Source organism: Branchiostoma lanceolatum, chromosome 2 (assembly GCF_035083965.1).
Source record: "Branchiostoma lanceolatum isolate klBraLanc5 chromosome 2, klBraLanc5.hap2, whole genome shotgun sequence".
NCBI lineage: Eukaryota > Metazoa > Chordata > Leptocardii > Amphioxiformes > Branchiostomatidae > Branchiostoma > Branchiostoma lanceolatum.
In genome coordinates this window covers 29,194,615-29,222,548 of record NC_089723.1, presented here as the reverse complement: position 1 = coordinate 29,222,548, position 27,934 = coordinate 29,194,615, and the positions used below count along the sequence as shown (strand labels likewise).

At 41.0% G+C, this 27,934-nt stretch overlaps 5 protein-coding genes across 5 annotated transcripts; 3 read left to right on the top strand and 2 right to left on the bottom strand.

Moving 5' to 3' along the window:
* Positions 1-155: 155 nt before the first annotated feature.
* On the bottom strand, positions 156-5,873 carry LOC136428440 (CWF19-like protein 1). The gene is made up of 5 exons (XM_066417936.1): positions 5,675-5,873; positions 3,405-3,649; positions 2,827-2,956; positions 1,707-2,520; positions 156-1,389 (listed from the first exon to the last, which is right to left on the bottom strand). Exons 1-5 carry the CDS (start codon positions 5,722-5,724, stop codon positions 1,036-1,038), a joined length of 1,593 nt encoding a protein of 530 aa, XP_066274033.1. The 5' UTR covers positions 5,725-5,873; the 3' UTR covers positions 156-1,035.
* Positions 5,874-6,044: 171 nt separating this feature from the next.
* On the top strand, positions 6,045-9,548 carry LOC136428446 (cAMP-regulated phosphoprotein 19-like). The gene is made up of 3 exons (XM_066417943.1): positions 6,045-6,218; positions 7,369-7,479; positions 7,775-9,548. Exons 1-3 carry the CDS (start codon positions 6,165-6,167, stop codon positions 8,096-8,098), a joined length of 489 nt encoding a protein of 162 aa, XP_066274040.1. The 5' UTR covers positions 6,045-6,164; the 3' UTR covers positions 8,099-9,548.
* A 1,474-nt stretch (positions 9,549-11,022) lies between these two features.
* On the top strand, positions 11,023-16,309 carry LOC136428443 (glycosylated lysosomal membrane protein B-like). Its single transcript, XM_066417940.1, has 7 exons — positions 11,023-11,180; positions 11,539-11,844; positions 12,206-12,409; positions 13,018-13,242; positions 13,902-14,027; positions 14,298-14,440; positions 14,859-16,309. The coding sequence occupies exons 1-7, from the start codon at positions 11,070-11,072 to the stop codon at positions 15,070-15,072; spliced, it is 1,329 nt and encodes a 442-aa protein (XP_066274037.1). The 5' UTR covers positions 11,023-11,069; the 3' UTR covers positions 15,073-16,309.
* Positions 16,166-22,808, bottom strand: LOC136428444 (stomatin-like protein 2, mitochondrial). Its single transcript, XM_066417941.1, has 11 exons — positions 22,685-22,808; positions 21,760-21,900; positions 21,062-21,161; positions 20,726-20,784; positions 20,279-20,351; positions 19,731-19,790; positions 19,526-19,582; positions 18,966-19,058; positions 18,275-18,373; positions 17,631-17,839; positions 16,166-17,110 (listed from the first exon to the last, which is right to left on the bottom strand). Exons 1-11 carry the CDS (start codon positions 22,754-22,756, stop codon positions 17,009-17,011), a joined length of 1,065 nt encoding a protein of 354 aa, XP_066274038.1. The 5' UTR covers positions 22,757-22,808; the 3' UTR covers positions 16,166-17,008.
* Positions 22,809-22,981: 173 nt separating this feature from the next.
* LOC136428445 (small ribosomal subunit protein uS13) lies at positions 22,982-25,170 on the top strand. The gene is made up of 3 exons (XM_066417942.1): positions 22,982-23,223; positions 24,057-24,231; positions 24,956-25,170. The coding sequence occupies exons 1-3, from the start codon at positions 22,997-22,999 to the stop codon at positions 25,121-25,123; spliced, it is 570 nt and encodes a 189-aa protein (XP_066274039.1). The 5' UTR covers positions 22,982-22,996; the 3' UTR covers positions 25,124-25,170.
* Positions 25,171-27,934: the final 2,764 nt, after the last annotated feature.

Below are 27,934 nucleotides of genomic sequence, written 5' to 3'. Positions count from 1 at the left end.
TGGTCTTACACAGCTTATAAATACAGTACAAAGCTGGTGTGTTATGCCGGTTTGCCGGTTATGCGAAAGAAGCGAAAGAGTACACATACTGTGGCGTTGAATAGAATCCTTATGTACCAAAATGACTCCAATCCAATTACAACCAACAATGATGATTAAAAGAGTATCTCAACTTTATTAAAATTAAAAACATGTTCATCGACATCTTTCATTTAATGTACATTATACAAAGCAACTACTGTTTCATTGCATACTCTGTGAAAAGAAATTAAAGAATAAAACAAAGGCGAGAACAGTTTTTACCTACAAAACAGTGCTAAAGACGATGAAAAAGCCTTGTATTGAGTTGTTGGGGTCTTTGTAACACTAATACTTAGATACTACATAAAATCAGGTCAAACAGATATTAAACTAGTACAATGATTCACCATCAAAATAAAAGGTGCCCTTCAGTAGAAAATAAAAAGTTCACATGTTTTTCATCAAGCTGTGTAGCTTTCTATTTACAGTGGTATGACTTTGGATCCATCTAAAACATTGTGGCATCAGCGGAACCTACATAACATGTTCAACAAACTGATACAGAAACACTAAATGGCACTAGTAGCTACCTCTGAGTGGAAGCTACCTCTGAGTGGAAGCTACCTCTGAGTGGAAGCTACCTCTGAGTGGAAGCTACTTCTGAGAGGAAGCTACATCTGAGAGAAACCTATCTCTGAGTGGAAGCTACCTCTGAGTGGAAGCTACCTCTGAGAGGAAGCTACCTCTGAGTGGAAGCTACCTCTGAGAGGAAGCTACCTCTGAGAGGAAGCTACATCTGAGAGAAACCTATCTGTGAGTGGAAGCTACCTCTGAGTGGTAGCTACCTCTGAGTGGAAGCTACCTCTGAGAGGAAACTACATCTGAGAGAAACCTATCTGTGAGTGGAAGCTACCTCTGAGTGGAAGCTACCTCTGAGAGGAAGCTACCTCTGAGAGGAAGCTACATCTGAGAGAAACCTATCTGTGAGTGGAAGCTACCTCTGAGGCACTTCTCCTACATCAAGTTGAAGTCATAACCCTGGAATGCCTTACGGAAAGTTTTGGCAGTTTCTGTTTCCTCCTCTTTTGAGGATTTACAGTTTCTCCAGTCTGCCCGGCCAGCCATGTCCAGGAGGGGGGAGCTAGCCATGACCTCTCGACCAAACTGCAGTGGAAAGAACTTCCTTATCCTGTGGAGAAATTTGCCACCGGAGTGAAGTTCAAGGTAGAAGTAGGGTGCACCAGAGGGGACCACCTGCTTTAGGTCGGTGTGTCTGGGGAGTTCGGCCAGCTCCAGGTTCTTCATCTGACTCTGTTCCTGAAACACTTCACCTACATCCTCAGACAGATCGGAGGGCACTGGAACAACCTGTGTAGGGGGTGGGGGATGGGTGGTGGGGTAGGGGAAATTGAGACGTTATATGAGAAGGAGCACTCCTTATTGTCAGTGAAATATGAAAGTTAACATTAAGTTTACTTACATCTTTCAGTACATATTGGTAGATAAAATTGGCATCCAGATGCTGTTGTGATGACATGGTATGAACATGACACTAAAACTGTATACCTGTATACTCTAGTCCACCATACCATCTACACTACATAATCACAAGAAGGTTTCCATGTTATCTTTCTCTGTGCATTTATGCTTAGTTTTCCTTGTCGTACATCAAACAGACATCTCACCTGGATCTGTAAGTGTTGTGTCTTATAGTTCCTCTCAAAGAACACACACTCCTTTCCTTGGGAGTGGAACATCTTACGTAGAGCAGACTTGTACTTTTCAATCTCCTCGTGGACCTCGTCCGTGGCTTCAACCATGGACTGGTAGTGACCAATGGGTAGGATGAGCACGTGGTCAGCCACCAGTCCCCCCTTGGCCAGTGCCAGGTAGGTGTGGTCACCCACACTGACCACTAGATGTTTCTCCACCTCAGGACTAGCCAGGCAGAACCAGCAAGGACCTGTGGGCTTTGGGGGAGGGCGAGACTTCTTCTCCCCACCAGGTCCTCTGTCTCCCTGGTGGCCTCGCTTCCTGCCATGTCCATGTGCTCCCCCTGACAAGTCATAGCGGTACTGCAACCCTGCATCCTCTTCCTCCTCTGCAGGCTGATCTTGCCTGCCCTGTTCTGACTTGTACGGACACTCTGTTACATCGTGAGGTTGCTTGACCAGTTCGGACTGGTCCATGCTAGTCAATGGTGTCAGGTTGAACGCGTACAGATACTTCTTCTTCTCTGGGTTGCCAACTTTTGCCAGAGCCAGGAAGCGTGTGACATGTTTATCGCTTTCTGCAAGCACTCTGTGGTTTCTGTAGGGAAGTCTCTCGTAGAAGACACCTTCAAGACCGCTGAAATGGTACCGGGGCCTGAGGATTTTGGCCAGTTCTGCAACTGTGACCAACCCTTGTGGAGCGGCCCCACCGTCTGCACTGTTCCCAAAGTTTGTGACTCCTCTCGGCCATGGAGACGTCAAGAGGATGTCCACTCCCTTGAAGTTTCTGCAAACATACCAAGACAACAAAAGCCATTGTTAACTATTTTTCAACAAAGCTTGTACCAGGTAAATCATAACATTTTACAAATAAATTGATATAGCTTTCTACTTGCCAAAAACCTAATCTTTTTCAAAGCCCACCATGTGATATTTGTGCACATGTGAATCACAGGCAACATTCTCGAGTTCATTATATTATAAACGTAATTCTCAAAACTTTTCTTTTGCTCTTTGGATTGGCAATAGACATGCGTGCCACAACAATCTATCAATGAATACTTCACAAAATCAAAAGATTTTTTTTACCTACTTGTTTATGAGGGACTCACAAAGAGCAGTTACGTCAGTCTTGGAGAAACAGCAGCCTTCCTCTCCGTTTTCCACACCACTTAGGTAGACTATCTGCAGTCCAGAGGCACCCGTGAAGATTCCCTTTCTACCTGATAGTAAAAGGGAGAGATGTACATGTTTATATCAGTAAGGGTCTGGTCAAATTTGTCAGACAATAAGTCTACTACAGCAAATTCTGGGCAGTGTGGATGTGTCATACAAAAATATACACTTTCAGAAGACTTGATAGCCTGAGTACCATTCTCCGTAGTGACCGCTGGCTCAATACTTTTCGCTTGCTATCCATGGTTAGCAAGTGAAAAGCATTGAGCCAGCGGTCACTACGGAGGATGGTACTCAGGCTATATGCTTGATGCTTCATCATTGTCACCATCACTCTACCGCATTGCTTAATGCTTAGAGATTAGCAATCTGGCATGTAAGAAAGCAAGAAGTCTATAAGGAATTCCCTCTAAATACTAGTACAACCTTCTGGGTAAAGGGGAACTCTTCTAAATGAAGGCCCTTATGGGGTATATGGAATCCCTCTTCTGGTACCTAAGTATGTGATGTTTTCACAGAGTTCACCCCCATCCTCCTCCATGTAGAACTCCAGATGTTCTGGCTTGTTGGCTCCCAGCACGTAGGTCGCAATGGGCGCCCTCTGGCTGCCTTCGAGGTACTGCTGCCACTCCGTACGAGCTCCGGCTGTGATCCCAAAGAAGTCTCCCACGCACAGCAGCATGTCGAAGTCTCCACTCTTCTTCTGGATGGAGGAGACTCGTTTGAACAGCTGGCTGAACCTATGGGCAACATTCAGGGTGCGTTCCTTAGCACAACTAAGCTTATTGGAATAGCAATTGGCAATTCATTGATCAACCAGATAACGTCCTTGATGCGTGTGAGTGTGCACTAAGTACAGTACTCCATACAAAAACGACAATGCCGTGGCGGTATCTGGAATTCAGGAAATATACTATGCATCATTTCATGTCATGCAAACAATATAGTTTCTTATTTGTATTATAGTAACGGAGGGTGCTGCAACTTCGGACGTTAATCTATGAGTTCGACATCGTATTGCACCAGTGTCGGTTGTCTGAAAAGTGTTGCGTTTTTACGAATGATAAATTAGAGTGGTGGTGTTTGAGGATTTGCCGTTGTGGAGTTGATTTTTCGTCGTCCGTGCACGATTTACGCCATCGATCTCAGTCGGTAAATCCAGAAATATGTTGTTTTGATTAAAACGTTCCATATTGTTCCATTCTGATTAGGGTACCGTAACTTCGGCATAAAAATATCTTTGTATCTCTTTGATTCGTCGGTACTATTTCAAGTAAACAGACGGAAGAATTTCGTGTCAACTAACTTCAACTTCCCTCTGGTAAATAATTTTTGACCGTGCGTAAGGCTTCACCGATGCCGGGCGCGCTGTGGCTAAGCGACTGTTTACGCCGCTTGTTGCGTTCTAAGCAATGACAACGTTGACGATCCGTTCTTTGGTATGGCAATGAGAGTAGAAACTTCATATCATACAAATGGTCCCATAGCATGAACGCACAAATGCCACAAATGTGCCACAAGTACGTCCAAAACTGCCGAGCAAGCATTGTAACGCCGCAAACTGAAATCGTGACATTTGCACTCGGCACCGCACCGCATGTGACCAGAAAGTAAGTGGCAAATCTTCCTTGTTTTTCCGGTCAATTCAGTGCAAAGTTATGACATATTCTAAACACGATCATCAATTGTTTTTAGAGCTCGCTATTCAAAAATTTCTGGATTTTTTTAGCAAGCAATGAGAAATCACCATTTACATCAATGAACTTCGTGTTTATGCGTTCAGAGATCTCCGACCTGTGCCGCCCACATTAAAGCAAAGCGGCCTGTCAATTTCAATTAACATGCAGGGTTAGGTTACACGTTTGCAACATCAATGAGTTTGCTTGTGTGGAACCACGTAGTGCAAACCTGCCACCGGGAACTTATCAAATGCAAGTTTATCCGACGTATACTAGTCAAGCTAGATTGATAAGGTTTGCCGTTTTGGAGCCGACTTGACTTATGCACAGTGGGAGCAGAGATGCCTTGCCGAGGTATCACATTCGAATCGTGGTCAACGGAATGGCCGTGACGTAAAAGGGGGAGGGCATTCGAAGCCGCGGTTGATTTCGTTATTTCAGACAAGCTAAATCGCGACATAAACTAACCAAGACCCATGTTTTTTTGGTGTTTGTTTTGCTTTATGCCTCATGTGTACAACATGTAAGTTTGCATGACGACGGTTGAATATGTTTTATGTAAGAGTTGCCACTTCACAATGTCCTTGCATCGAACGTAGACATTTTTATCGCCACATTTTCTTCGTGGCACAACATTAGTTAATTGTACACAAATCCCTGTTTTATTCAGACGACAGCTCTATGCATGAAGTTGGGTTCTTAACGATTTTATTCAGCACCGTGGCTGAAAAAAAAGATGGCTCACTTCTGCAGAACGAGACAATTAAAAATCCTGCCGAAGTTGGGAGTATGCCGAAGTTGCAGCACCCTCCGTTATGTGATATAATTTGCAGAAAGCGGAAACAAGGTCCTGTATAAATAAACTGAAAGAGTGGCAGGTTCTTTCCTTTTCAGTTTAAAAATCTTAGCATATCATAATATTTCTATCTGACTACAATCCAGCATTCACCACCTTGTGAACTTTAGAATATAACTTATCATTATTTGACTTTGGACGTTCATAATAAATATTCACTGACCACTTGCAAGTTGCATGTTCGCCCCCCTCCCCCAAACCATTCAAAGTAAGGAGAGTAACCTACACACCTGCCTTCTACGTCACCGCATGCCAGTATTCTCAACTGTTTGCTGGCCATCGTGCTCGCCGTCAAGTAGAAACTAAAAGCCCAAATCTCTCAAGACAACGTCAAAACGAAAACTCACAAACTAACAAAAATAATTTTTCTTCCAGGCCGCCATTTTAAGTATCCCACGATGCCTTGCGCCCCGGGTAACACTGTCTTTAAATACTCTGTTTCGTCTGCTTTGGTAAAATTTGTCGCAGAACTTCAATTTGCTTATAATGAATATGAAAAGGAGATGATTAAATTATCCTTTTGATAGTTTTGTGATAAAATTTAGCATCGACAGCTGAAAACAGTGAGGTGAAACCCCCTGCACTCTCCTGTAGGAAACCCCTCCTGGGTAGACCGTGACGTCACTACGCCGCCATTTTGAAGCCGGAGGATCGTTTGGGTTCTGTTTTGATCTGCACAGGCCACGGTTTTATCACTTTCGAGGGCTGAACTACACCAGGATGGCCACAGACACAGCCCGTCCTCCCTCCATGGAGTCAGGGGAGGCTAAAGAGGTAGCTAAGATACAGATAAAAGCCTTTGTTGCTGTGAGGTTGTGCAAAATTACCGCCAAAGTGCAGTCGCTGTGAAGTGCAGTTTTGCTAGAGCTGCAGCAGTTCAGCGACTGTTTTCTTCCGTTTTATTCATATATACAGATGGTTGGCCGCAAGACAGGTGCTGCAGTACACATCAGTACATGTATACACGCTTCTAAGTTCACAAAACGACTGTATCTGTATTTCTGCCAAAGTTTGGAAGGATAACTGTAGCGAGTTACTTGTGTGTGTGTCTGTGATCTTTGGACATGCATATGTGCCTCTGCTATCAGTATCACGAACCAAAATAATCTGTCATAATAATTCCCACCTTCAGAACGTTGTCACAAGTTTTAAGCTGCTATCGTTGACTTTTGTTCCTTTTTTCCAGTGGAAACCTTTATGATTTCTTAAAGTAACTGGCAATTTCTAACAAATTTTGGAAGAGCGCTGTTACTGTAGTAGCTTCATTTGTCAAATATTATATGGATTTCTTTTATTTTGAAGATAATTTGACGAATATAATTACTTAGGAAGATCAAAATTCAAACATAACAAGACATTGTTGCATCTCTTGCTTTCTGTACCCCTCAATCGTATGTAAATGGAATATGTAAAATCTGTCTGTCAACATCCAAATTATACACTGTTAATTTTGCCAGCGGAGTTTCTCACCACGTACTTTGCATAGATGTGATATAATGGTTAAACATGTGTTTAAATTCATGAAGAAATTGTTTGTTTTGCTTTGTTTGTATCGCATACCTGGTTAACCGCCTCATGGCATAACACACCAGGTTTGCACTGAACGGTACAAGACAGATTAATGGGTCCTCTCACACCAGGAAGTTAGTGTGTTGTGTTCGTTAACGTGCTCAAGATGTGGCTCTCCTCAAACACGGGACCGCCATTTAAAATCTTACTCAAGGGATGTCCCTAACTGAAGCTAGGTACTCATTTTCACCTAAGTGAAGTGAGGCAATTTTTGCAGTGCCTTTCCCAAAGGACACAACATAAATGGGGCATGTCAGGGGAACCACCAAACGCCCTGCCATTACGCCACCACGATGCCACTGATGAATGATGAAAAGATGTGCTCTAAGAATGTACTTTTGTCTTCACTATTCAGTTGACTCCTGAACAAGCTGAAGAGGCGAAACTCAAGGCGAAGTATCCTGCCCTGGGACACCAACAGAGGCCTGGGGGCTCAGACTTCCTTCGCAAGAGGCTACAAAAAGGGGTAATGGTGACTTGATTTGTACTGTCAACAATGTAGTACATGTGTTGTTGTGGAGCATATCAAATGTTGGCATGGCTATACCACTATTCTTTTTCTTGGACTTGAAGCTTGTAAACAAGTTGCAGGAGAAACCTCTATTTGAAAAAATGGGCCCCTTATGAGACCGCTTTGAGGTTTGCAGGCATTTTTTGCATCATATTTACCTTTATGCATCAGGTGTTAATAGAAAATATACCCTAGAAATCTAAGAAGAAGAAAAAACACCAGTGAACGTTTTTGTTACTTTTTGTTGCAGCCGAAATACTTTGACTCTGGAGACTACAACATGGCTTTGGCCAAGACAAAGAAGGTGCCAATCAGAGGGAATGGGGCCAGGCTTCAGCAGCCCAATCCCAAGGAGGTGACTGGAGACACGATTCCCACACCAGACAATGTGCCAGCCCGCAAGCCCTCTCTTCAAACCAGCAAGCTAGTGTCTGACCAACCCCAGATCACCAAGCCTGAGGCGGTCGTTGGGCTTAAGAAGGGGGATGGAGATGCCGGGGAAGAGAAGAAAGACGAGGAGAAACCCGAAGAACAGTCAACAGAAAATCAAGAAAACCAGGAGCATCATTCATGACTGGACATCTCTATGTAACAGATATAGTTGTACAGAGAAAGCAAGCACCCGCCCCCTTTCTCCTGACCAGGTCTTTCGACCAGTCTTCTCATTTTCCTTCCTTGTTTCAGATTAATCCTGTCCCTTTGTGACTTGCTATGACACTGTAGTGATGATTTATATCATTGTTACACTGAAAATATACTCTATCTAGATCCTAAAATCTTTTGGATAAAAGCTCAAGTAAGCATAGAGAAAGAGAGCCAAGGTATCCGTGCTTGCTCCTATTTTATGTTTTGTGGAGGTGTTGCTTGAGTGTGGGCCAAAGTTATTGAGACAGACAAACCTATGCATCCCTGTTTCCTAGACATGCTGACATGTTCACAACATGTCCATGTGCTGACAGGGGTGAGCTGGCACTTTATGGAATACAGTGCCAGGAATTTACCCGCTGATTTGGAGATTGTATTATATTGAAATGCTCTTACACTAACAGCCATTAATTTTCAACAAAGATATGGCATGCAGCAAAAAAAGGAATAAGAGTACAAAGAGGACATATTGGAGATAGAGAAGTGGAGATAGTTATAGTCAAAATTATAGGACAAAAAAAAACTAACAGAGATCTCGTGAATGATGTAAGAGTTAAGGTAGGGTAGTATGCCAGGTTTGCCATTACTATGGACATGAATATCATTTCAGTGCAGTTGATAAAAACTGTTACAGACTCTGTTCTATCTCAGCGAAACTGAGACATGATGCACATTGGCATGCTGACTCTTACAGAGATGGGAAGGAAAAAGCAGATAGAAATGTACCTCATCAAATGCTTTGCTATTTTTTTCTGTAGATATTGCCAGAGTTGTAATATTTGCGTTTGAAGATGTTGGTCATTTTGATGCTTTATGTATATTCTGCTGTTTCCTTATTAGATAGCTGTGACCGATATTGTTCCGTCCTGCAATAGTAGTTGAGAATACTGTCCAATGCTTTATTACATGAATTCTTACTGTAGCAAATCAGCCGGTATTAGAGTGTTTGCTAGGCCTGTCCATTTCAATCGGGTTCCTGAAGTGAAGGGATGTAAATACAGTGAGAAACTTTGATGTATGCAGCAAGGCCAATAAATTTACAGGCATTCAGCTTTGTTGTGATCCCCAAGCATTTCACACCAGGCCTCCAATAGTACAGTATTACAACTACAACAAAAATGACAAAAAGCAAACTGAATTGTATGGCTGTTAGTAATCCCCAAAAAAAGATATAAAAGATTTTGTCATATTTTTGTGTGTTTTGTTGTGAGGGGTTGTACTGGTATATTGATTAGGAAGGCAATGTGGGATTTTGGCAGTAAAGCTCATTTGAATAAAAGTTACATGATGAAATCAGTGATTAAATCAGTTCTGTTTCCAATGCATGTTGTTCTCTGGTACTGTAATACACGTATGTTCACCTCCGTGGCCATATCTTGGCTCTGCCTTGTGTGCATTTTTTATGCTGTTACTCTTGACGTCATTATTTTTGTAATGTGAAGATAGTGTAGAAGCAGAACACCAGCCACAGGGATGTCTGGGCTTATGATATGTCATAACTGAAATTATTTCTTTATGGCCAGTGGTTCACCTGGATTGTCTAGCGATGTGCCTGATGCATGGTGGGAGCATGCTGGAAGTTATCCATGCCATGTTTACCATACATAGAAACATCCTTATGTGAAATACGGACATCTATGAAAGTTGTGCTTAGAAAGTATATACAGTACACCCATTTCAATTGTCACTACACATTTGTTTGGGTTAGTAATTTTCAGGTCATGCCGACCAGGCATGTAGCTTATATTATCCTGGTAGCAACCCTGGTAAGCTGGTGTGCAATATGTGTTTCAGGCATTAGGACCCAATCGATAATCAGATACCCAGGTGTTGTTCCTTGGTAAGGGGGATTACTATCTGATTGATTGACAGCTGGTCAATGCTGAAGCTCCCCCAAGCATGGATTGCACACTGGTTTACCAGGGTTGCTGCTTGGGTATTACAAGTTGTGGACCAGGTAGGCATTGCTGGTAGGGGTATGTGTCAAAACAAATAAATAGCATGTCCTGGGAGGATAAACTTACCAAGTGTGTTGCTCTTTGCCAGTAGGACCCTATTTCACTACATTTTCAGCACTTGTTGGCCCTGCAATGTCAGCTCCAGACCACTGCGCTGCGAACAGCGTTTTTCTACATTTATAAACCAGCTGTCATGTGTGCTGCTTGATAGGCCAAGTGATGTTGTTGGACATAACTATCAGCAGGTCTTGTATTCGTTGGGAAGCAGTTGTCATCTAAAGGTAAAACACATGTGCAAATGACCCAAAATCAATTTATCTCAGAATCCATTTACGTTCCAAATGGATTGGTCGGTGGTGAACAGCTTAGATGATGCAAATTAGCAAAAAACATTACAAGAAATGAGATGGTGTGCAACAAAGATTATCATAAGATTGTGAATTACTGAAGAAAAGATAAAAGTTTGCAATGGCATTGGGCAAGCTAAATCTCACCTAGCTGCCAAACTACAACAACTACACTACAGCAACATGATGTACCTGTATTGATGATAAAACTTTTAAGTATTTAGCGTAATAAAGGCACTTGCTAACAGCATTTAGAGATGTCCATCTGTAAAATATCTGTAATAGATTTCCACAAAGCTTATAGATACAATAAAGTCTTATTTGTTGTGAACATTAGATACAGGCTTTTTCTTTGTTGACTAAAAAAAAAATGGCAATGGCCCCATTTTGTAAACATGTGTAACAAAATATGTTAAAAATGAAACATTTAACTTATTGAATTTCTAGCGTCAAACACCATAGTGCCAATGACAAAGTTCTGATCTACATCTGCTTGGAAAATGCGTAACATGATCTCCAGAGTGTTGACCTACAATATTGACCCCCATGGTGGGTCAATGACCTGTAGTAACCGTGCACATCACGTGAAACGAAAATGGCGGCATCCAGGCAGGCAAGGAGAGTGTACGAGTGTTGGCCAATGTTTTCCCTTGCCCTGTTCGTCTTCACATCACTGGTTGTCGGAAATGAGACCTTCAGTAGACAGGTATGTTGATTGTGACAAAGTCGTGCTGTGTCTTGGCGTGTAGCAAACGCTATCATATATCAGTACGGCCTCTTAGACTTAGAAAATGGGGATGGGGGAGGGTTAAAGCAAGGAGGTTATATACTAGTAGACGTCTATAAAAGTTTACCTCCTTGGTACAGTGACTTCTGTAGCCCCGCTAAAATTCTTGTTTTTTGTTTGCTATTTATGATCTTTAATAGATACTGTCATAAGTTTCGAGTAGACCACACAAAAAGGTCTGTATCGTTAGTTTTGGTAAGGATATTCAATATGATACAATACAGTATGTATCTTTCATGATATAATGTTAAAGTCTGTATGTATATCCCTGTTCTAGGTATCCATGCACTATAACCCAGGATGCAACATCACAGAGTGCCAGTCCTTCCCACCATCCAATAACAACGACACACACAACAACCTCGTTCACGTTCTCGCGAGGGGCCACAGAGACTCGCTCCATTACGTATGGAGTACGATAGGAGCGCCCACGGTACTTGTGGTCCACACCACGTCTAAGGACTCCGAGCTCCGGGTAGACTGGGAAAGACTGCTGAGGGCAACGAACAGAAGCATTAGTGGAGCGATAACATTTGAACCCAGCAATGCAGTGGACTTCTCCATGGCTGTGATATTTAACAAGGTGGAATGAGGAATATACTGCTACCATTCTTAAATATATGAAATCATTTCTGCAAAAACTGCTTATGTTGAATAGGTGGGGCCGTGGGGGTTGGGGGGAAGGCGTATGTTGTAATGTCCTTCAACTATCAAAAGGGTTAACACATAGATATACCTTCATTCGAATGTGGAACATGAAAGAGCACAGCATGTTGTTAAACTTATTCATTTGGACCAATCTCTGATTGATCATAAGTTGATATTGCTTTGCAACTGATACTTTAAATTACATTTTGAAATTTCTTCTATATTTTTGTCCGTGTTGTTGAAACACAAGACTCATTGAATATTTAGTAAAACTGTCCCAAATTTCTTGGTTTTAGATTTGGGAATATGAAGACCTACATGACAAATCCGAACTCCCAGAAGACGAAGCGGAAATGTTTGAACCGTACGACCTGGCTAAGATGAGGTGGGATGACTTCAACATGACCATGAACGCTACAGGCCTCACCGGGAACTTCACAGGAGCAACCACACAGCCAGACATGGAGTCCCTCTTCCAGAATGGCAGCATTTCATTCAAGGTGAGATCTACTTAAAATCTTTTACATCTGCCCACTGGTGATGAGATTGTCACTGTGTATATGTTGCATAAGGAGAGTGTGTAAAGAGTAAGAATACATACAGAAATACCACTAATGTGTCAAAGGAGACAATTAACGAATTTGAATACCAGTATCACAAGAATTCTGCACACCTCATCCCTTCTCATCTCATAGACCCAAATACTTTGCCATATGGATCAAACTTGGGATCTAGAGGGCCAAGGTTCAAGCCCCACTCTGCATAACTGAGTTGTAGGGGTTGCATTTGGCCTTTCGGATGGGGCTTAAAGCTTGTGGCCCGACGTGTATGAGGGAGCTGCAGGTGTTAGCCTCTGTCATCAAACTGCTGCACACACTAACTCTTGCAAGATGGGGAACAACAGACAAAGAATCGTACAGTCAATTAATGAGTGATTGATAGAAAAACCCAACACACTTAAGTTATACTACTGTAGAGAAGAGTAGGGGTGACCCGGTGTGCTTGGCTGAAAATGGAGCCATAGAGAACGAACATAACACTAATAGCTACTGGAAAATATTGTGCTTCACCTCAGTTTAACGAAGAACTGCTCTGCCTTTTTTTACAGATTCATGCCTTCAAGACGGACGACCGATCAACAGACCTTCCCCACCTTCAGTACACGTCAAACCAGACGCAGTTCGACTTTACCATTGACTCCGTGGAACCTCGCGGGAACATGTCACGTTACGCCATGGAAGTCATGCTCATCACAGAGGATAAGAGAGGAACGCACGTCGACTTGAAAAAACTGCAGTCTATAGATGATGAATATACTCCTGGTGTTTTTGAGGTGAGCTCTCAGTCCTCTCTATACACATTAGATGAGATTTAGAAAATAAATGGTACCATTGGTGAAACTGTCGACTGATGTCCCTGTAGCTCTACCGGTAGCAGCCTAACTGCACATTACTCATTAGTAACTGGGAGACCCCGGTTCAATCCCGGGGTTTGGACGTCTCAGATTGGGCTGCATCCATCTTTTGAAAATGGGGAGTCTTGTGTCATTCACAAAGTTGATGTTTGATTTAAAGACATTCTGACCACATTGTAAGAAGCAAAGATTCGAGCAGAAGCCTTTGAAATAGCCAACACTGAAGTAAGTCAAGCTTTGGAGAATAAATGATTGTCTCCAAGAATTACTCAGCCAAATCTGTGTCAAAAATGATATACAGTCATACCTGTACTATTGACATGCATAAGGGCCACCTGACCATTCTGACCACTTTTTGGTGGCCTTTTAGATTATTTTCCTCATTGACCCAAGAACCCTGTCTACAGCCATTTTCTTTAAGTCCCCTGAGTGGTCACTGTAGACAGGTTTGACTGTATCCAGGCAGACGGTTAAAATGTGCATTTATCTGCCAGTAGTTTCAAGCATAGAGGAGTACATTTTTAAGTAAGAGTGAGTTAGGGTCTCCAAGTGTGATGATTTATTTCTTTTACCTACAGTTGTTTGAACTGACCACGACACACGGTGCCCAGACTGACAGCTACGTGCAGTGGAAGCCTGTCTGTTATACAAAACACACCAGATCCATGGCAGTTGCCACGCCAGCAAAAACCCACAAGCTCAAGGTTAGTGTTCAACAGTTGAAGAGGCATAATGGAGGTGACGAAAGACTACCTTCAATCAATTGACTTTTGGAGCATGTTTCAATAAATTATCATAAATGTTGTAGACTTATACAACTAGATTGTAGATACATGTACATGTACATGCAAAACAGTTCATTTCTGTACTCTTTGGAATTTTGTCAATTTGAATTTTTTCAAACCAAGTCCAATACAGTACTAAAGGCTTCACACCTGAGGTGTCACCAAAACTGATTATGTATTCATTTTCAGGAGCCTGACACCGCAAGCATACCAGGTGACACCATTGCCAGAGCATACTTCACCAACTTGGACAGGTTACAGAGAAAAGCATTGAATGTGTCCTTTGGACTAACTGGGGATGGGACCTATGTTGCTTCCAACTTTACAAGTTGGTAAGTACAGTTATGTACATCTTGCTATCATGTCCGTTACTAAGGGCTGTTTCTGTTTCGTCATTGACTTAGTAGCTCCCTTTTCTGTACATGTATATTGTATCCAAGGCCTCCATATTTGTAGTAAAGGCCTCCAAGACTTCTGTGAATTGTCATCCAACCTTTTGTGGATTTCCTTTTTTTAAGTCAAAGGTACTCCCTGTAAGATTTTGGTGGCAAAACTGAAAACATGCCAAATAACAAAATCTTTAGGATTGACTTTTACAACTGCTTTTTAGCATTTTTGCTCCCTTTCACATTTCCAGCATTTGTGAACAGTGCAAAAACAAGGTCCCCTCATTTTTTAGTTGCATCTAAAAGATAAACCCCAGCCTGGTGCTAACAACAATCTAAAGGTTTGTTTCCTGCTCCTTTGCAGGACTGCGTCTGTGGGATACGGCGAGCCACCAGCTGAAACACTGTCCCTCCTGATTATCGTTGTGATTTCGACAGGACTGGGGATCCCCGTGGTCATCATCATGTTTGGAGGGGTGTTCATTTGCTGCAGGCGGAAGGACGGAGAAAAGGGTGAGAAGGAAATGAAGGACGAGTATACCAGGGTAAACGGAAGTGAAGCAGACGTTATTAACTAGGACCCACCTTGTGCAAAGTATTCATGACATGGACGAAAAATCCCAATCATGCAATTCTCACTGTTGAAATTGGAAAACTGTACAGATAGTATAAGAAAGATAAAGCCAAAGCTGAGTTATTCTCAATGTGTCAGGAAGACAGGCAGGACTTAGTGGAAGATTAGTGTCAAGTCAGTACACTATCACTACATGATCGGGTCAAAGTTTACACCAAGGTCTCTTTAACATTCTCTTTTAAAATACTGCATCCTTGAGGCCTTGTATTATGCATGTGATAGCAGAAGAGGTAGTACTTTTTGCAAAATGCAATATTTCGATAGCAGATCTCCACGGTCGCAAAATCATATAAGCCAGCCAAAGAAGCTCCAGCCAGCCACCGTTGGGTTATGTCTGGCTGACTGGATCTTCTCTGGCTGGCTTATATGATTTTGCCACTATGGAGATCTGCTTGGAGATTAATATTTTGTGCGGGTGGGCCATGTTGTGTCGATGGAACAATGGTTATGCTAGTGGACGCGGGATGGAGAAGTCACAGATTTGATACCTGGCTATGTGCTGGGAAAGGCACTTAACACGACTTTCCTCACTCCACCCAGGTGTCAATGTGGCTTGGAGGCTACATAATCACATGTTACAAAATTTAATGGCTTGCATTTGGAATTTATGAGCTGATTTATCATTATACCACATGGTGGAATTGAGTATAATAATGTACTTTCATTTTCTTAACGTTTAAAGCTATCATGTTGCATTGAATGTACAGAGTACTTGTTCAATTTGCATTGAAGACAATGTTATGTACATTATTTGTATAATTTGGCCTTCTGTGTACAATAATGTGTTATTGTGGAATAAAAGACAGAATTGATATATAATATCTGCCCCATGAAAGGAGCTGTAAAAGCATGGGCTGTTGGTAATAGTTGTGAATAGATGTTGGATATGGTGCCAAAGGTGGAATGTCAAAAAAGGGATGCTTTCTGGTAGGAAAGCTGTAAATCCACTCATACGTTCTCAGGAGGCAAACAATTAACAAACTCTCCCTCGGCTAGCTACATAGCTAGAAAGTGAACAAAAACCAGTGGAAATTGGATTCATTGCAACAGTAAGTCGGTAGCTTCTATTTAATTATGTGAAAGGCATCTATTAAATTTGTTGACTATGTCTCAGTTTAAAGGTACATGTACTACATGTACATTTCATTCACATCACTCAAAAATAAGAAGTGTCAATCATACATGTTGTACTATGGTTTTGTTTTTTCAATACACACAAAAAAAACCATACACTGTACATTTTGTAGTTTCTTTTGGGCCGCTGACCACTCCTATTCCTTAAAAGTGGGTTCATGCACAACAAGAGACTTTCACAGAGGGGGTTAGTAAAACATACACATGTTTATGTCAGACTCAGAGACAAAAGTTTGGTATTAACTCCCAACTAGCATATTTCTGTTACTACGTTCACAGTTTGCTTGTCATCTAAGACAAAATAGAATTGATTTCGATTGCCATCATTGACACAAAATGGAAGTATGAAAAGGGTACTGCACAATATTTTACAAAATACAGCTCAAGAAAATGAAGTTGGCAAAATAGATAGACCCACTCCCTTTAACTTATGCTGTAATGAATACAATAAGAGCTGGTGACTGATACACGATGTTGTAACTACACTTAAGCCTTGCGTAACAAGTACACGTGCGCATATTTTGGGAACCAAACCACCAATAAGTATCCTCAATCTGAATGTAGGACAAGAATTGGCACAAAGTTCTATCGCTAAATAATACTAAAGGTTTGAGGCTTACACTGCCAATTGTTGAACAAGTCTATCAGTATCAGACAGAAATTTAAAACACAAAAGAAGTACACCTAATTGTTGATTTTGTGGGAGAGAAAATTCACAGCGACTCCTAAACTACAATAACACATGTTTACATAGGAGAATCTTCCTTCTTTTCTTCTGTAGTTGTAGTGTCTGGAGCTTCCAGCTGCTTCTGGTTGTGTTGATTCAGGTTCCCGTAGATAGCCATAGCCTGTAGAACACATATTGCCAGGTAGGTTAGATTTCTTGCAGCAATCAAACTCACTCCTGATAAATAAATAGCTTGCATAGCTTGATACGATGAAGCTGTTATATACAATGTAAATCAGACTGATCAACACTGACAAAGAATGTAAAACACACATTCTGTAATGCTACAATTTCATAGCTATCTTGGTTACAGGTGCCTATGTTTTCACCAAGATGTTACAACAATTAATGTACAATCTGGCCATTCCACAGCATACATAAATTACAAATAATCTTAGGTGTTTGGAGATAACTAGACTAAATTCATCTAAATTCAATGCTTCTGAAGTTTTGCAACACAGTAAAGAGCAAGACTTTGCGGTATCTTAAAGATTGATATCAAAACAACCTTAGTTATCAATGGAAGATAGAATATACCTGCAGTGTAATGACTTTAAAGTGAGAGGTAACAGCATATACTGTAAACTTAAAAACACCGAAAATTTCACAACTCACAGTACATGTCATTGTAGGTTACTAACCTGAGCAACCATACTGCTGACATCTCCAGTATTGGACGGCAGCACCAGTGTGTTGCCAGTTTTCGCCAGGTGGCTGAAAGCTTGAACGTACTGTTCCGCAACGTTCAGCGACGCTGCCTGGGATCCATACTGCTTCCCGATCACCTCGGACACGACTTGCAAGGATTCCGCCCTGGCCTTGGCTCGGAGGGAAATTGCGTTGGCCTCTCCTTGAAGTGGAAAATCGTCATGTTGTTAGAGACTCTTGCCGACTTTAAGTATCACTGCACATTTGCTACCTCTATTTCTGCATGTGTTTGTGAAAACATAGACTTGCAAATCTAGGCTAAGGAATACTAGTAGATAATTTTACCATGCCTTTCTGGCCAAAATTTAACTAGTGTAAAAACCAGCAGAAAGAAGGGTGGAGCTTTTGCTAAGAGAAAAGTACATATAGATGCATCTGAAAATGAAATACAAAATTTGTTTATCTACTGTTGAGTTAAATACTAGTAATTAGATATGTAGAAATCCACAGCATTCACTACAAAAACAGCTGGCACTGTACAGAGCAATCTTAAGTTCCAAGCATGCATGTATCTACATGTAGATTTCATATCAACTAAAGGAGAAGATGAAGTATAAAAAAGGAGACTGATTCTGACCTTCTGCTCGGTTGGTCTCTTCCATCCTGACAGCCTCGGATGCCAGGATCCGAGCTCTCTTTTTCCCCTCAGCAACGTTGATGTCTGCCTCCCTCAGACCTGGTCAATCAACAGGGAAATGCTATTCGATAGGTCTTTGCATCAACGTAGCAAACTAGGTTAGACATAGAACACATGGGCTTCAATATCTATGGGTTAGAATCCCTAGCAGGTACCAATGTCTTAACCTTGGGAAAGGCAACAATTTCTTACTCCGCTCAGGTGAAAACGTAGCCTGGGTGCCATCATCCATAGTAACCACTGGCTCAATCTTTTTGCTTCCTACCAGTAACCAGGGAGTTTTATCAAGCGAAAATATTGAGCAAGTGGTTACTATGGAGGATGGCACCCAGGCTATTGAAATGAGTACCTCTGGGTTGGGGGCATTCTCTCAAATGAGACATAAAGCTGAAGGTCCTATGTTTGAGGAGACCCACACCTCAAGCATGGTAGGGAACCAACCGCTCTTGTCTATATAAGAGTACTAGTACTAGGGGTCTATCCCAGTGCGAGTGGATCAAACCTTACAGTCTGGTGTTAGGCAGCTTGTGCTCACCATATGCAGACTGTGTTCAAGTTCTTTTCACTTGTAAATAGAAGCTCCATTTTCACCTGTGGTAACAAATATGTTTTGTACTTTTGACAAACAAACCTTCTGATTCCAAAATGGCTGCCCTCTTCTTTCTCTCGGCCTCCACTTGCATGACCATGGCCTCCTTCACTCTGTCTGGCATCTGAATGTCACCTACATTTAAACAGTTTATATTGTTGCTTGAGATTGCAAGTGCATGGGCAATTTAACTAGATCTAGATGTTTGTGAATAGATGTGTAATACTTTAGAAGCATAATTCAATGATCAAGTCCAAGTACACTTTTTTTCCAAGATGACTGCACAAATATCAAATACCTGTGTGTCCCATAAAGACCACTGGCAATCAGCCTAAAGATCAGACTTACTGACTTCACGAATATTCAAATCTAAGTACCACTGCATAGAACAACATACATCAATTGTTGTAGTAAAATTCCCTTGGACTTTTTGGGGTCAATTTCTTACTACGGTAATACAGCACTATGATGTAAAATAGAGTACAATGGAAAATGTCTTAAAATTATCAAGACCAAACTCTTGTTTGTTTCCAGTTCTTACAAAAGGAACAAGACAAGACAAGGCTGTCATGGGTTCTTTGGTGACTATAACGTTGACTCACGTATTTCATATCTCAAACATCTCATCCCCCAGGCTTCTGCAGCAAGGTTGATGGCATCTGAAAAGAACAATGAATAATGAAAACATCAACGAAACTCACTGGAATCTTATTTAAGTCTCCATGAAAAAATTGTTCTGTAAGACAGTCCAAGTTTCCCATCAAAAAATGATATACCAATTTCAAACAATGAAGAAAATGTACTTACCTACAATTGCTACATTCAGCAACTCCCTGTCTTTGAAAACTTGATCCATGGTAATTTTACCTGTGGAACGAAGTACAGATAATTAATCATATTTACAGTAATTTACATGCTATTTCCATATAATTTATACGACATTAAGTATCATGTACTTTTCTACTCATCTTTTTAAAGTCATCAAGACATATTTATCAAGTGTATATTTATCAAGGTAAAGTAGTCATTTTATATATTGTGGTGATTTGAACAATATGGTACGTGGCAGGATCACTAATCCACTACACCACAGGGGTAAGTCATGGATACATACTGTAGATACAGAAATGTTCGCAGTGGTTTTATGTTCGCGGTTTTCGCGGCGACCGTTTCACCGCGAACTTAAAGCCCACTTTTGTCCAATAATGTGGTGGTATGTGACTACAGCGCTGCCGCGAACTTAAAACCACCGCAAACACTCAATTTTCGTGTTAGAGCGTAATAAAAACCATGTGAAGTTAAATGTATCTACAGTATTATAAAGTATATAAAGTGTGTCCAAAATGTCGTCTTACCTATTTCTGACCTCATGGTTGTCTGTGCAAGTTGTGTTACAGCATATTCTGGGTCCTCTACGCCATAACTTGACTAAAAACATGAGCACATATACAAGATGATACATGGGTATGAAATGAAATCTTCCATGTGTTTTATTTCCTTCTGTCACAGGTACAAATATAAAACTTTCAAAAATGTTTTCACTTTGAATTATAGTATTAATATCCCATATCAGGATTAATGCCTGCATAATTTTTATATCTTCTTTGCTAAAAACATGTATGTTGTAAATCTTAGCCCAGGAAAATATCATACATCAGTAGCCTTTAAATTGCATTGACCTTGTGAGCAGCTATTGTATGGATGAATATTTTATGAGCTGTTCCTATGACAACGTTACAAATAGAATGTCTTTATCTTGAAAAATTGCACAGAAAATTTGACCGCAAGAATCATTTGCATACCTTGTATGGGTCCAAAATCCTCAGGTACAATACCCCGTCTATTTGAAGAGTCACATTATCTGGACAGAATAATAATACAATGGTATAGTTGTAAAGCTAACGCCTTGTAGCAAGGAAGCATTATGACAGAAATATTGGTACGGTAAGTTATGAAAATCTATGTCTCCCAAGGTTTCTAGATGTATTTGAAATATCATGGCTATTGCAACTGAATATTCTGTACCCCAGGGTTCAGTCTTAGGTCTGTATCAGGGACCTAATACTCAACCCTGGGGAACACAAATATATAGAAAGGGGGCAAAATAGCAATCATATAGGGATCTATATCAAACTCACCTATTGTGATAGCACTCTGTTCTGGGATATCAATGACAATTTCCTTTAGTGACTGAACATACTTGATTCTGTCCAGAATTGGAATGAGGAGGTTGAGACCCTGCAATAGAATATAAGAGAAGCTTCAATCTGACATTTCAATAGCCTGAATGTCATCCTGTTTCAGTTCCAGGCTCTACCTTCACCGTGAGTGTCGAAGGTAGAGCCTGGAACTGAAACAGGATGACACTCAGGCTAACATTCCACACTTGTTTGCAATGTCTATAAACTCACCACATATTGTCTTCAAATTATCTTCTTTATGTTATAGTTGTTTAGAGAGATCTCTGATACTAAGTAAAGTGAGGCTTTTCATTGAAGCTAAACAAAAAAGCAAATAGGAAACAGTGTGATTCTGTGCGAAAGTGTACATGTATTGCATTGTAAATGTATTCAGTACTGACATAACTAGTGATAATTACATCTGAATCTGTATTTTGAAGTCGGTACAACCACGATTCGATGTAACAAACAAGCTTCCAATAAGTACTCTGTGGCAGTTGGTTAAAATATATGGAATGACCTGTCACACCTACTCCGACCATTATTTCAAACTACCCAATGAGGATGCCACTACCATATAGTTGACCATTAACAACTTTTACTACATAATACTACTACATGTACTACATGTAGTAAAAAATCTTATTTTTACATACGGGCTCCAGAATCTTGTGATATTTGCCCATCCGTTCCACCACCCAGGCTTCTTGTTGGGGAACGAACAAGACAACAGTGTTCATGGGCAGACCACTGGCATGTCGGGCAAGATGGGTCACACTCGTCTGGGGAAACAGTCCCTGTAAACAAACAAACAAACAAACAAACATGAACACTTTTTGTTTGTCTTAGAGTAAAATCGCAAGATATACCATAATTGTAAGATTTAATTATCAACGGCCAATGAAATTTAAACTAGCGATTTTCTTGTGGCAATAGCACTTGCCAGCTGCCAGCCAATCAGACAACCCCCCTCCTGCTGTTGGAGGGAAAGTTGCCAGCCAATCAAGTTGCAGACCAGGGCTACTGATTGCAGTACATGTACCTTGATTGCTATTGCATAATAAAGTGCCTGTCCTGGCAGTAGAGGATTGATTCATAATACGATTGATACTACTATATCATACTAGTAATACCAAGCACATGTTCTATTTATTTTGCTAAATTCCGTGTCGCTTAAATTTCTTCCCTTTCAAAAAAAATGCGAATCGGTGATTGCATTTGGGCCATCTATATTCTTTTGAACCTTGCATAACTAAATTTGCATAATTTGTAAGATATCAAAAGGACACATCAAATGCAAGATGTTCCTCGCACGTCATTGGAAAGTGCCTAATCAAGTGGCCTCCAAAGATTTTCTGTGACCGTGGTGACCAGTTGAACAAGACAATATCATGGCACATTTTATATATGATTTTCTTGGTGCAAAAAGAACAGCATGGCGATTACAACATGCATAACACATGTACATGCAACCAGGATGATGAAATTTGATTCGTAGGGAAACAGATCAACAACACATAGACAACCCTGAATCATAACACGTCAAGGGCAACAACACAACTCCAAAATCTACCAAATTACCGTTAGGGGGCGAGTTCTAGCCCCGATTCTGAGTGCCATGCTGAGCGCCCCACTTCTTACAACACCAGCCATCTTGTCACCTTTGTAATGTCAACTGAATACCCCACTCTAAGTAATGGAGAAACATTTAGATTGTAAACTACTTTAAAAATGTTCTAAACATTTCTTTGACGTAAAACGTCTTTATCTTCATCAATGCTTTATAATACGTATAGATTTCATATGCAAACTGTGACAAATGAAGTGTAAATTAGCATAATTAGCTTAGTTATCCACAGATTTATTATGACATCCCCTCAAACGTATGACACTATGGAATATTCCAAACGGAGGTTCCAGACATGCGCGCTACGTCAGGTCCTTTCCGCCATTTTGTTCGTGGCACGGTGGGTTCTTCCTAGGAAGAAGCTAAGAAAAATCACCATGAGTTTGGTAATACCCGAGAAATTCCAGCACATTTTGCGTGTGATGAACACCAACATCGACGGGCGTCGGAAAATCATGTTTGCTTTGACGTCAATCAAGGGTGTTGGGCGCAGGTAAGAGGAAAAGTTGCAGTGGTGCTGACTGACTTACCAAATTTTCACACCACATGACCGCGTGTACAGGCATATGTATGCCAGCTATAGCTGCCATGCTTTCATAGTTTTGAGAAGTTACGCATACTGATGATGTCCATGAATAGAGAAAAATGGGCATGTATGACTGCATTATAGGATACACTGCCAAAGGTGACAAATCTACCCTCAAAAAGTATGAGAGCTGCATGATTTCTGTTGTATGGTTGTAGCCTGGAAGTTGCTAGTGCAGTATGTAGTTAGGAGTATGACAGCAAGAAAATTCAATCCTTTTGGCCCTTTTCACGTTAGTACTCGTTGATTCCATTCCTGTCAAAGTTCTCCAGAAGGGGACATAATTGTTTTTATGTGGCCCATAAACTCTAGTTATTGCCAGGAGTGAAAGTTTTGAAACATTTGAATACAAATTACTAACTATTGTAAAGACTAGCCTAACATGCACACAGACCTTTGAAATTATTTTCTTGCCCACAATTTTCAGCTATGGAGTAATGTTTTTAGCACTGTAAATGCCTTTATGTTTGTGGTGATTTAAGTGTTGGGGAAGGAGAAGATGATGATGAGTGTTTTCGGTGGTTTTAAGTTTACAGTAGCACTAAAGTCACATACTGTACGGTAATAGAAACACTGGTGAAGGGTCACCGCGTAAACCGCGAACATAAGACCACCGAAAATTTCAATAATTACAGTATTTGAGGTGGTTTATCTTTTACGTCAGCCAGCCTTGTTTGTTGACAAATCGAGTTAAAATAAAGGAAAACAACTAACATGACTGTTTCTGTTGGACTCCGCAGGTATTCCAACATCGTGTGCAAGAAGGCCGACATCGACCTGTCGAAGCGGGCTGGTGAACTGAGTGACGAGGAGGTGGAACGTCTCATCACCATCATGCAGAACCCTCGCCAGTACAAGATCCCTGACTGGTTCCTCAACAGGCAGAAGGATGTCAAGGATGGCAAGTACAGTCAGGTAGGTTCCACTTTGGTCCTATATGTAAGTACTGTACTGTAACTTTTTACCACAAAACCACAAAACTCACACCATGAACAACTGTCATCATGGAACTGCAGTTAGTACTTATGCATAATGTAAGTGCTAGCCTGCAAACTGGAATGAAGTTTCCAGTAACTGAGTTAGTACATGTAAATTGAGCAGTAAATCTGGCCAGAAAAGTTAGTTGGCTAAACATACCATTATGCAAACTTTGCAAATAGTCAGACACAAAGTACCGGTATGTGTACTTGTAACATGTATACACCAGTGACTCTGTGGGAGCCTGCCGTAATCAGGTTATCGAAGCAGATAGTTGGGTTCAAAATTGTAAAGTGTTCTAGCTACGCTGTTTTTCTCACCTAGTAAGGTCAGCTAAACAGCATTACAATCTTACTTTCCAACATCTGCTTAGAGATTTTTCTTCATGTATAGAACTAGCAGGATTGGTCCATGTTCTTTTTCACTAACAAAAGTAATATGCCAAGTAAAAAAACTGGTTTGAACCAAGGAGATTAAATCTCCTTGTCTGAAATGAGTGAATAAGATAACATTTTTCAGTGGGAAAATTTTCCCACTTGCACATCAAAGAATGTTATTAACATACCAAAGTCACCAAGAAGTTTGATAGGAAAAAGAAAACTGAAATGCCACAGTTGAAACCTTTTTGGTCTAAAAAGATGTTTTTTCCTTTTTTCACCAGGTGATGGCCAATTCTCTTGACAACAAGCTGCGTGAGGATCTGGAGCGTCTGAAGAAGATCCGTGCCCATCGCGGCTTGCGTCACTATTGGGGCCTGCGTGTGCGCGGTCAGCACACCAAGACCACCGGCCGGAGGGGTCGCACCGTGGGTGTGTCCAAGAAGAAGTAGGATGTTGTACAACCCATGAGGAGCAGCAAATAAATGTTCTAAAAGTTGGAGAAGAATCTGTTCTTATTTGTCTCCTAAATCTTTGATTAAGTCTCTGCAGCCTTAGCTTAGCTAATACAACTGATCAAGTAATTTTAAAAGTACAGCTGTGTACCCCGTGTGATACAAAAAATTATCACACGATACGGAACACCCATATCAAACATTTTCTCGGCCCACGTATAACATAAATCTGCATATCACATATTAGCACATCCCCAGACATACTTAAATTTCCATAATCAAGTCCAGAGGCTTCTAAGGCTTTCACAAGGGAGCCTTGATTGACAACAATTTGTGTGTCTGGACACTTCATGAGTATTCAAAATATTGATATTGACCTTCCTGATATGACATGATGCCCTAATCAGTCCAGATGGTAAATTGCTGTTGCTAGCTTACTAAGGGCCTTGTCACATCAGTGGTACAACTGGTTTATGACATCGACAGCAAATTGAAGGACAGCGGTACTACTGTAGAGATGACCGAAAACATCCAGAGTGCTCCTTTTCGCAATTGGATGTTCATGGATTCAAATCCTAAAGACTTCATAAACAGAGTCACATTGCTTTCTCTTATATCAGTTATGAGAAAGAATATTGACGTTAGATAACACAACATGTTCCAGTGGTCAACTAGCCCCCTTCTGTAGTGCCGTATTTCCCCAGGAAATATACACTGAATGGTGCGGGAAGGATTTTCCAACAATTGATTGTCATTCTTCTGCAACACACTTATCCTTATATGATAAAATGTATTGGTAGGATTTGTTATGGAAATTAATTGATCTGTCGATGTAACAAGGAAATGAATTGAATTCTGCCAAATTTTCGGTTATAAACCTACCAGACAGCTTGGCACGAAAGGATCAAGTTCCATGCCAAATAATTTTTCATCAACACAAAGTAAATTTCATGGATGACATCTGTGCATGTATTGATTTTTGTCTTGATTTTGAAAAACAAAACTAAGAAATTTTGATCCCCTCTATAGACGGTGTACGTGACAAGAAAAAATTGACGGAAAATGTGATAGCCTTGAGTGTACCTGTAGAAATGATGCCAGTGAGATAGCTATGAGTACAGTTGTAGAAGTAAAACTAGTGTGGTAGTTGCAGAAGCAACAACCTTGACTGCAGTTGCTTAAGTGGTACAAGGCTACCACACTAGTGGCATTTTGTGCGCCTCTTGAATACAGGACTAAGACCTGTTGACTGGGATACAATACATGTGATTTGTCGCTTCAATTCTGAGCAACGTTTATCACCTCTATTTTGAAAATTAAGACATCTTGTTTTTTACCCATCTTTTTTTTTCACTCTTACATCAGATTTGGATTCTGCAGGGGCCCCAGGGTGTCATTCATACGATTGACTTGCTGTTGCCTTATGATATAAAATTGTTCATTTATGATCTGTGAAATACTATTTAAAAAAATCAAAGGCAGTTGCACCCTAGACATATCGGTTCCCCCACTTTGACCGTGGCAATCCTTTTCACTTATTTCTCGGCTAATTTGTGGCGTTTGTTAATGTCTAAGAATCTATAGATTTTATTGGCACGTCCGTTTCCGGCAAAATTAGTTTCCTTCGGGCCCCTGCACTGGCAGTCTCCTGTATCAGTATTCGCCCCTTGCAAATGAAACAAATGATTTTTGCAACAGAGGGATGACCCGCATAATGACAAAATCCGGAGGCTATTCCCAAGCGGGAACACAGTAGTATGATATATTCCAGCGGTTAGAGAAAACGAGCGAAATACCATAAGGGTAAACGCTCGGAGGAAAATGAACTGATTTTATTGATTGGCTCAGTCAATGAAATCAATACCAGTGTAACAAGAGGTGGTGAGTGAATGTTTGCTTGTGGTGACCAACTGATGTCATTTGTAACTTGAGCTAGCCTCCAAAGCAGGCTCTACAATGGTCGATGCTATATGATATGGCCGTTTTGAGAGCTGAATACGTCTTGTTTTCTTATCAGCCTCTGTAGATGTTCAAAATGGGTACGTAAAAATAAATGAAAATCCAATGAATGCATGCTTCTTGATATATCGTCAAAACGGGTATCCACAATTAAGGTCAATGACCTCAGGTGCGACAGATGGATTTTGACTGGACTTTACCAGACTACTTTCAGGGAGGGGGTGTCGGCCTGTAATGCTGCAGTACCGGAAAAAGTTGCTAGGGCGCCCAAGATCGCCATGTGTTTTTGGAACCTCAATAACTAACCTACGGTACCAAAGTTCATACAAATCCATCAAAAAATTTTTTGTTATAGGTGCGAACACACATACACAACCAAAAACAGTATCCCCGCCGGAGGTGAACCTCCTTCTCGGAGGTAATTAGCCGCTTAAAGGCAATATCTAAACGCCGACCCTAGTAAAGGCTACCATAAAGTAGAGCTAGTCTGCTAGAGGCTAAGCTTGAACACAACCCACTTACATCATCGTGACTAAAGGCTGTAGATGTGTACTGTTCCGGGGTAGATAGAATTATGCTGCACTACAGCACTGTTGATCAATGTACATGTCCCCTCATATGACCAGAAAGATTCACTGTCATTGAAGGGATTAGTCTCGCAGCACCCCCTTCAGGCGTTGCCTTGGGGGTTGACATCGGTGTCATGCATGATGCAGCCGGCCCGATCTTCGAGGGGAGAGTCCCGAATAGAGAACGACAGGTATTCAAGTATTTTCCGGTGGCAATTGAATTCTAAAATGAATAAGATACTGTGGCCATGCTAGTCATTTCAGGCATATTTTTCATGAG